At 32.2% G+C, this 9,871-nt stretch overlaps 1 protein-coding gene across 1 annotated transcript in view; it reads right to left on the bottom strand.

Moving 5' to 3' along the window:
* The window catches only part of LOC107454406 (NADH dehydrogenase (ubiquinone) MLRQ subunit), a 13,724-nt gene extending 4,101 nt beyond the window's left edge, over positions 1-9,623 (bottom strand). Inside the window, exons 1-2 of the mRNA XM_016071601.3 lie at positions 8,854-9,623; positions 4,540-4,628 (exon numbers count right to left, since the gene is read on the bottom strand). Coding sequence (XP_015927087.1) covers positions 4,540-4,628; positions 8,854-8,898 — 134 coding nt within the window. The 5' untranslated portion in view covers positions 8,899-9,623. The remainder of the gene's footprint in view (positions 1-4,539; positions 4,629-8,853) is intronic.
* Positions 9,624-9,871: the final 248 nt, after the last annotated feature.

The raw sequence follows: 9,871 nt of genomic DNA, 5'->3' as shown, positions 1-9,871 counted from the left end.
TTGTATTAAGAATACAAATAATGCATATCTTGAAAGCAAGAAGTAATTATTCAACAGCTGAATATTTAGATATTCAACAAAACTATGTACATAGTATTCAGCAAAATGAAATTCACAAGTATTTGGATAAACTAAATTTTCAGCATAGTAAATGAATAGGCTGATATACTGTAAATCGACACTAACTTCTCTGTGTATTTAACAGAAACTTAAATTTGTATTGTCTTATGTTAAAAAGATTATTAAGAAGATTTAAAAGAATATTAAAAGATTTTTCTTTAAAAGATGTCTAATGTACAAAACTGCTAATGTTTATCTTTAAAAATGTCTAATTTTTAGTAAAATCTATACTATACACTAAATTTGGTTATAAATAAATTTCTTAATAACATCACTGCAGATTTTCAATAACACATGAAAATGAATACATAATATTACAAAAGATGTGAGCTTTCAAAAGTACAAGATTTTGGTTACTATTCAAATAATAAGTGTTTCTTCAAAATTTTAAATTTATTTTTTCTAGAACATATTTAGAAACACTATCCTTTATAAAAAATATATAAATTTTATGTATTAATTAAATTTCACATATGAATATAGGTTTTTGACATTTTCGAAATTTTTGACAGTGAGGTTTTTGACGTGACGGTTTAAACCATGGTTTAAACTGTCAAAAACTGTCACATGTCAAAAACCTGCCAACCCTGCATAGGACTCATCTCATATAGCGTCAAACTTCCAGTAAACATTAAAATTCTATTTTGAATAGTATTTTTCACAAAATAGATGTTTGCAGTTTTTGATCAGGAATTACCCCAGGTCACCCTAGTTGGAAAACTTGCATTTTCCTTCACTTTTCGGACATTTTATTTTGCTATAACATTACATTATATATTGAGAATTTTAAATACCATGCATGGCACTAACTGCAGGAAAAATAACTTATATTAACAATACAGGGTGTATAGTCAAATTATTCAACAAAAAATAAGCACCTTTTAACCACTTTTCAAGCACTTTAATAATATTTTTAAGTACTTTGAAAGAATATCATAACTAGGCAGGGTTGGAAAGTTCGACAATTGACGGTTTTATCCGGTTTTAAAAAGTCATGTCAAAAACAAAACAAAAATATTCTATTGGTATTGTTTTTGACAATGGTCAAAATTTTTGAATCATGTAAATCGAATGGCGTTTTCATAAGCTACGGTCTGATGATGCTCCAAAATAGAGTGGGATTGTGAAAATATTGAATAGAACAATATGAACTGTGTTTTTCTGCATAATTCATAGCGAAAATCAACATGGTAAAGGAAAAATCTCAATTTGGTAAAGGGAAAATAAAGAACTTTTTAAAAACACCCAATGAAAAAAGCACCTTTAAGGGGCTTTTAAAAAACGAAAATGAGCAACTTCAAGGACTTTTTAAAAATGCTACGCAATCTGCTATGAAATACACACAAATAAATTATATCAAAATAACAAGGATTGTTAAAATCATGTGAAAAAACACCACAATAATTGCAACAAAAAAAACCCCCAAAATGTAAGACGAAATCGGCACGAATAAAGCGTATCAAAGTGAAATTATTTAAATGCGTGATTTAAAATTAGCATGTCATAATAAAAATCAAATTTTTTAAAACCATGCGGGAATGTGAAATGACCCCAAAAATATTCCAAACAAATTTTCAGAATAACTGTTCTCTCGCACTACCCTAGGCACTATGTGAGAAAAAAATTCAATAATAGTTATCCTGCTCTTTCCATTCATGCATGCCCTAAACATTTTTGAAATTTGATCTTATCAGCTAAGCAATATCCTAGGGGGTCCTGAATTCGAGAAACACAGTGACAACTTCAATTTCCTTTCTTTTTCCCCTTCATCTCAGAAAGGGCATTAATTACCTTGACATTGGCCAAAACAATCAAGTGAGGAAGGATTTGAATAGGAAGAAAAGGTAGAACTACAAAATAATTTACTGCTTTGATTTTTATAGATTTTACATAAATTTAATGAAAGATTATGAAATCAGTAAACTTGAGTTTTTTTAAAAAAAAATATATATTGGGGGAGAGGGACCATCCAATCTGTACTATGTGCAAGCCAATAAATTAAGAAAAATTGACTTTGAATGATGCAATTCTTTTTCAAGGAGTTTTAAGCTTATAATTTTCTTTTTAAAAAAATTATCATTTATTAAGTTGTATAAATTTTATAATATGTTCAACTGAGCACTGAGCCAGGGTGGCCCAGGGGATAGAGGGTCCGCCTTCCAATAATTAGCTGGTCAATGCGAATTCCCACACCCAGATTCCATTAACCACTGTGGTGAAGGAAAATATCCTCAGTTGTAGATGGATCATGGGTTAGAATCTTCTTGCTGTCAGGCTAACAGTGGAAGGTTTTCCTCTCCATGTAACGTAAATGCCGGTTAGTTCCATCAAAACGTCCCCACAAAGGTGAATTTCTCCCAAACTATATCCAGGAGTTTTTCGGATTGGGTTCAAAATTACAAGGCTACGGCGTTGAACATTAATAGTCGTAAACTCAAAATTGGGTCGGCTGTGTAACGAAGGTTATAAAATATAAAAGAGAAATTAATAATTGCCATTAAAATGCTAAACAGAAATAAATATTATTGCAGCAATAGTAAATTTGATTTTGTTTCATCATTCATAATTACGAAGTTGAAATATCATTTTGCGTCGAAGTATTTTTCTATTTGGGGGGGGGGGCTAACAGATTTTAGGGTAGGGGCTTTTCATAATTGCAAACATGATGTATTAAGTGTTTTTCCTAGGGGGAGCACGTTTTTAAAGACCCTTTGGTTTCTAACATTTTGAAGGTGGGACGCTGTTTTTACAATCAAAAGTTTGTTAACTCAGAATTTAATGCACATTATGCCGCAATATTCAGTATGTTTAGGTTTCATAATTCATCACTGCAAAGAAATATCATTTTGCTTAGAAGTATTTTTCCATTTTCTTCCTTCTTTCATTTTTAGAGGAGTGAAGGTTCTAAGGGCTCCTTGGTTTTAAATATTTTTCAGGTGGGGCCCAGGTTTGTACAATCAAAAGTCTTAGCTCATAACATTATGCATATTATTCCACATTCCTTGGTCTCAAAATTTTGTAGGTGGAGCCCCAGTCTGAAACTCGAAAGTTTGATGACTCAGAATTTTATGGACATGCATTTGGCTGAAGATGCAGCCCCCCAACGCATTTGCCAGCTTTAGTCCTCTAAAAAATAATAAATAAACATTTTATTCATAATGCTAATAATAAAACAAATTACGACAAAGTATGTTTTAAAACTATATATTTTTTTATTCAAAAGGACATGGGGCCATAGTTCTCCTCCTTTAAGGAACACCCTCCACTTCAGCTGGGGTTAGAGGGCAATCGCTTTCTCAGACCCTATGGATTTTCGGACCCTGGATACTCATAATATTTAGGAAATAATTCTATAGTTCTATTCAAGTACATTTTTTTACTACTTTCAACAATTTTTTAAAACAGTTCATAAGGAAGCACGCATTTATGCCTGAAATATCTTAGCAACAAATGTGAATGTATAAAATTAACACATTCATATTTACAAAAACTAAGCTATATTACAAATTATATTCTTTTAGCTAATTACATTACAACACTGAATACTTGTGACAAACATTTATCAAAAATAACAGATTAGTACAAGGGCGACGGCAGCGGGGTGCAAGGGGGTACACTTGCACCCCCTTGGCTTTTTTTTAAACAATTAAAGAGATACAGAAAAACAATTTTGTTATAAAAATTTTTAAGAAACTTATTTTTATTGAAAAACAAATAATTAAGTTATTGATACATAACAATTAAAAAATTGTTTAATTGAACAAAAACTGTAATCGTCTTGTTTGCTGTCCAAATCTGTTTATAACTTTTTAAATGAATTCTGAGTCATTAAATCTTTTCTCATGCACACTGAGCATGCACAAACTTGGCAGATATCTAAGCCATATTTTTAAATTTCATTTAATAAAATAAAAGTAATATTATATTTTCTATTTGTTACTTAGTTTAACAAAGGTGTATAACACTAACTGACTTCTCACAACTGTAAAACTTCATCAACACAATAAATACTAATGTTAAGCGTGCACCAATATGTTAGTATACGAAACTACTGTTTGTAGTTATTTGTGTTTCAAAGTCAGTAGGTATGCCAGCGCCATCAATGCAGTGACAAAATTTGCAAGTAAAAGAAATTTGTACTTTTGTTTAAATATCTTATTAACAATGAAGAAATGTATCTTGAAAAAATTAACAGATGAAAGTATATGTAATAACAAAACAAAATGTAATAACATAATACTTTAATTATTTTCTTGGAGGGGGGGGGGTAGTTTGCTAGAGGGTTGCACCCCTTTTCATATTATTCTGCCAGCTCCCTTGGATTAGTACAAAACTTATTGGGTAAATATTGTACTATTTGCCAGTTGATCCATTTTCAACAAAGCCACTTTTTAATTTACAAAAAACTAAAATTCTTACCTAACTTCTGGGTTCTTAAAGGCCAGCCTGGCTAAATATGCAGCAGATAGAGCACATCCACCTCCAAGGATTACAAATAAAGGTATCAACTAAAGAATAAGGTTCATACTATAATTAGTATATTACTTAGAGGAAAATATTAGTAAATATTGTGAAATTTTAAACAAAACAAAATTGAGTTAGATAAATAAAAAAACAATGATAGTTCGTTCATTGACTCTTTTTTTTCTTTCTTCATTTCATTTAAATCAAATTATAAAATATTCTGATTTAAATCTGAATATAACCTGCAGAAACACTGCTTTGCACGAGATAGGGCAAAATCTTTATTAATTTAATTTACTTAATCAAAAAACTTCTCATTAAAAAAAAAAGAGCATGTTTTACAGGGGTCTGTCCAAGCCAAATTTACTACCGTTTAAAGGTACCTTCACAAATCCAACTTAGGAAAAACAGCAGTTTCACAAAATACTTTTTCTTAAAATTTTATTTTTGTGTCTTGTAAGAAACGATAAATCCATATTTTTGTGTTGATTTGTTAATATAATTTTTAATTTTCACAAAATAGGTACCTCTCAGAAAAACCTAGACAGACCCCTGTTTTATAATAATAACCAACACGGAAAAATATAGAATTGTAGAATAGATCTTAGCTTCTTTTTACTTACTTATCCTCTACGTGCCTTGGGCACTTAAGGCCTCCAGCATATCCCTCCAACGCCTCCTGTCTTTAGCAATAGATCTTGCTTCCTCCCAGCCAGATATTCCACATTCTTTTAATTCGCCCAAAAAACATGCGCTGGATGGTAAGTTTGGGTCTTCCTCTTGTTCTCTTACCATCAGGGGCCCATGTAAGCGCAACAGATGAAATTTTTTCTTTGGGCATTCTAAGGATATGTCCGAGCCAGCTCCATCTTCGTTTTTTAATTTCATCTTCGATTGTTTTTATTTTAGCTTTCTTTAATAGATTTTGATTTGATACTTTGTAAGGCCAGAAAATTTTAAAAATAAATCTTAAACATTTGTTTTGAAAGGTTTCTAATTTTTGTATTTCGATCTTAGTCTGTTTCCAGGTTTCTGCGCCATATAATAGTACTGCTCTAACAATAGCTTTGTAAACAACTATTTTTGTCTTTATTTCAATATTTGACTCTCTCCAAAATTTATGTAATCCCTTAAAACATGTTCTTGCTTTGATTATTCTCTGTCTAATATCTTCGCTACTTCCACCTTTTTTATCTACAATAGAACCTAAATAGCTAAATGACTCTATGTCATCTATTTCGTGATTTTCGATTTTAATTTTGTCATTTTTCTTTTGATTTATTCTCNAGAGGTCGCCAAAGTGGGTTAAGCTGAAGGTCTGTACATTTGGATGAAATAAGTACGATGTCATCAGCAAAATCAAGGTCTTCTAAAGTAGTTGTGAAATTCCACCTTATTCCTCTTTTTTTCATCTTTCAAGCTGTTTCGCATAATCCAGTCTATCTTCTAGTTGCTTAGCTTAGTCTTAGCTTCTAGTTGAAGCTAATTTCACATATTTATAATTTTGGTAAACTTTTTCAGATATTCATAGTTTTACAAACAGGAAAAAGAAATGAAAATACTCCAGTGTCAATTTGAAAGTGCAATGAATAATTATTAGTGTTGGTAGTTTCTAATTAGTCATGCATGCGTAAATTCAACAACTTTTCTAACAAACAAAATTTCAGTCACCTCTGAAAAATAGATATGAGAAGTTGGTAGGATAAGAAGAAAAGTAAGAGAAGTAGTCGTGAGTGGCTTCAGAAGTTTAAAAACAGTGAATATAAAGTGGAGGACAAAGAATGCAGAGGAAGACCAAAATTGGAAGTCAAAGAATTGGAAGATTCATCCCAAACGTAAAAAGAACTTGCTCTTACATTACAAGTGACTTAGCAAGCAATTTCATATTGTTTAAAATCGTTGGGAAGGATCCCAAAACAAGGAAGTTTGGTTCCATACGAACTGAATCTAAGCTGAATGTTGATTTTGCTATTTGGAAACACTTTAATGGGAATTCCTACCCCACTCACCGTACTCGCCGGACCTTGCCCCTTCACATATTAAATTATTCTGGATGACTCTGGAGCAGAAATTTACTGAATCCAAGGAATGGGTCGATTTGTGGATATCCTCGAAAGATGAGTTCTTCCGTGGTATCCTAATGCTCCCAGAAAGATGGGGGAAAGTAGTGTCTAGTAATGGAGAATACTTAGAATAAGAGATTCTGTACGGATTTTTCACGATAAACTGCTAATTTTTTATTGAAAATGAAGAGAACTTATTTGTACTTCCAATAAATGCCAAAGAATTTTGTTATTTATGATAAAATTAAAAATTGTAGAAAAATTATTAAAAAGGATGCAAAATTCTCTTCTTAAACTAAAGATTAAATTAAAATCTTTACCAGAATAATAAGAGCTTAATAATGTGTACATAAACCAGTAGTTGACAATTGATAAAATATATGAGAAAAAACAATAAAATGAGTTGTAAACCAACATAACCACAGAACGACCAAACATAAAATTTGCAATCGAATATACAGACTAAATACATATTGGAATGATTGTCGACTGACCAAAGAATACTAGAAAAACTACCATAAGACTTATCTTATATTCAGAACAGGTCTTGAAGCCTCCCTGTTTATATAGATATAAATATATATATATTAGTATTAACTGGGTCCGAATTATCTGAACCTCGTAAAATGGAAATCAAGAATTCAAACTTGCAATTTTAAATTCATGATTCAAATTCTTTTAAAATTAAAAAAAGAAATTGTTTACCTGTAAATTATGTATCGTTCATTTAACATTATAACTTTTTTTTTTTAGTTTCACTGATTTTGTTTTCTTTTTACTCAGCGACATTCGAAACCAAGAATTTTACCAATCAGTCAACAATAGGGACGTATACTTTCTTTTTGAAGGGATGAGTAAGGAAAGATTAAGCAGTTTTCACTAAGGAAATGTAAAAGCTTGCTTGAAATAGAGAAATTTTTATTATTTGTTTTTTAGAATTCAGGCACACAAAAAAAATTATCTACTTTTTGTAAATGCAAATTTAATTACATAAATATTGAGTGAAAAATTATAATCTTTAAAAGGGCTGTCTCTTCATCTATAAAATGTGAGGGGTCAGCTCAGTCCTTCACCCCGGCTCTGCGCTCTCTGTTGAAGGTTATTTTTTTTCAACAAGAAACAAGTCATATCTGAACTGGTCCAATAAAATTGTTGATATTACAGTATCTTGTTGGTACTTTTTCAGATTTGGTCTGTATCAACAATCCAATTCTGAAGTCCAATTCAACAGTCTTTATAGTATGGAACATGTATCCTTCTAGTGGAGATATCTGACCCACAATGAAATAAACAATAGGGAGATTCAGTTTCAGTACCTGTTTGTACCAATTACTATCCACGACCAGTTTTCTATTTTCACAAAAAAATTTTAAAAGGTGTTTTTTGAGAACATTTCTGTATCATGATTTGCAGCAGAATAACCACCAAGTCTTGGCAACTTCTGGACAGCGGCCCATGAGGAACTAAAAAAAAAAAAAAATCACAGGAAGGGGATGAATTCTAATGGTACAACTTGTAGCCCCTGATGGCAAAACTCAATGTGTTCCTTTTTAAGAAACGTGCAGGTTTGAAATTCATTTGGAGCCTTAACGGCTGTATTTGGTGTGACAGATTACGATGCTGATAGATTGGAGGTAGCAGCAAGTAATACTTTACAAGTTAGTTCGCCTATATGTATCCTTTTTTTTTTAGGGGGGATATTTCCATATCATGATCTCTCGCATAATAATCGCCAAGTCTTACCAAATTCCAGGCAGCGGCCGGTGAGAAACTAAAAAAAACATCACAGAAAGGGACCAACTCGAATGGCGTAACTCGAAGCTACCCCTGGGCAAACATTTACATATTTTTTTAAAACAATTTGCTAATTTAAAATCTATTTGGCCCCTTGGCGATTGTAGTTGGTGCCACTTATCACAATACGGAAATATTCCCTTTCTTAAGTCAAAAAGCAACACACTAGATATTATTACACATAAAAAAAGACCGTAAGTAATCGTTATCTGCTAAATCATTCACATGTAAATATGGGTTAACTAATACAAACATGTTAATCGAGATACAGTCTATTACAAAGTAACTTGAGCATTACAAAAAATCAATTCGATTAGAAAACAGTGCAGACACTAACTCGACTGACCTTCAAAGTCCTTGCACATACAATGTACACCGACGTATATTTACATTAAAATGCATAGATACTTACAGAATAATGCTTTTTCAAGCTTGACCAGGTCAATCCTTTCATCATCTTGAAAGCTTTATGATGTACAAATTTCTAAACAGAATTCAATAAAGCAAGAAATGAACTTCACCGTCGACCGTACAATAAATAAAAAGGCAGTTACGGTTGCAACTTTCAAACAGTACCTGAAATGTTTAAAGCAAAGTAGTGCATATTTAATCACGTGAGTCAACCACACTAGAAGTTCTGTTTTTATTGGTGATTGAAATTGGCTACAGGTGGCGTAGAGCAGAACTCTCTACCTAGGGCAACACATTGCATGCTTTTAACATCAGCGTTTGGACAGTTATTGGTGAAGGAAGTACGATAGCTTCTAACTTGATTTTCAAATAGATTAAAAAAATTTTAAGGTGGAAAATAATATGGAACTGAAAATTGCATTAAACATAGTTCTAAAATAAACTGTAAAAAAATATTTTTGATAATTAAATACGAAAAAGATTAGGAAAGGGGAATCCTTTTATCACAAATGTCGTAGTACATTCTTATACAACTGATGAGAGTAGGAAAGAAAAGGCGTAGGGTTAAGACATAGAACCGATCTTCTCCCTAAATAGCATATTCGAGAGTTGGGATCACGAATGGATGTTCAGAAGCGAGATTTAGCGGATTTTGACCACATTTTAATGTCCTTTTCTGGATAATGTTTTTAACCAAACAAATTCCATTGGGGGCTGTGAAGAAGACGTTGTCATTTTCCCTCACCTTGTTATTCGCAATCGCAACACTCGAATACGCCATATGGGGGCGAAGACCGGCTTCATGTCTTGACCCTTCCCTCTCCTCCACTTCTCAGTTGCATGGGAATCCAAGCGATGGTTGGTAGATATGAATTCCGCATCCAACACGCGCCGATCACTATACTGACACAAGATATTCTCGGTGGTAGTCGGATCACGGGCTAGAGTCCTCTAGCCGTCAGCCTCGTCTTTAGATGAGTGTCTATTGATGAAGTAGAGTATGAAGATCCTCTCGTTGA

This window comes from Parasteatoda tepidariorum, chromosome 3, assembly GCF_043381705.1.
Source record: "Parasteatoda tepidariorum isolate YZ-2023 chromosome 3, CAS_Ptep_4.0, whole genome shotgun sequence".
NCBI lineage: Eukaryota > Metazoa > Arthropoda > Arachnida > Araneae > Theridiidae > Parasteatoda > Parasteatoda tepidariorum.
Note: the sequence above shows the minus strand (reverse complement) of the source record. Positions and strands in the feature narration are given on the sequence as shown.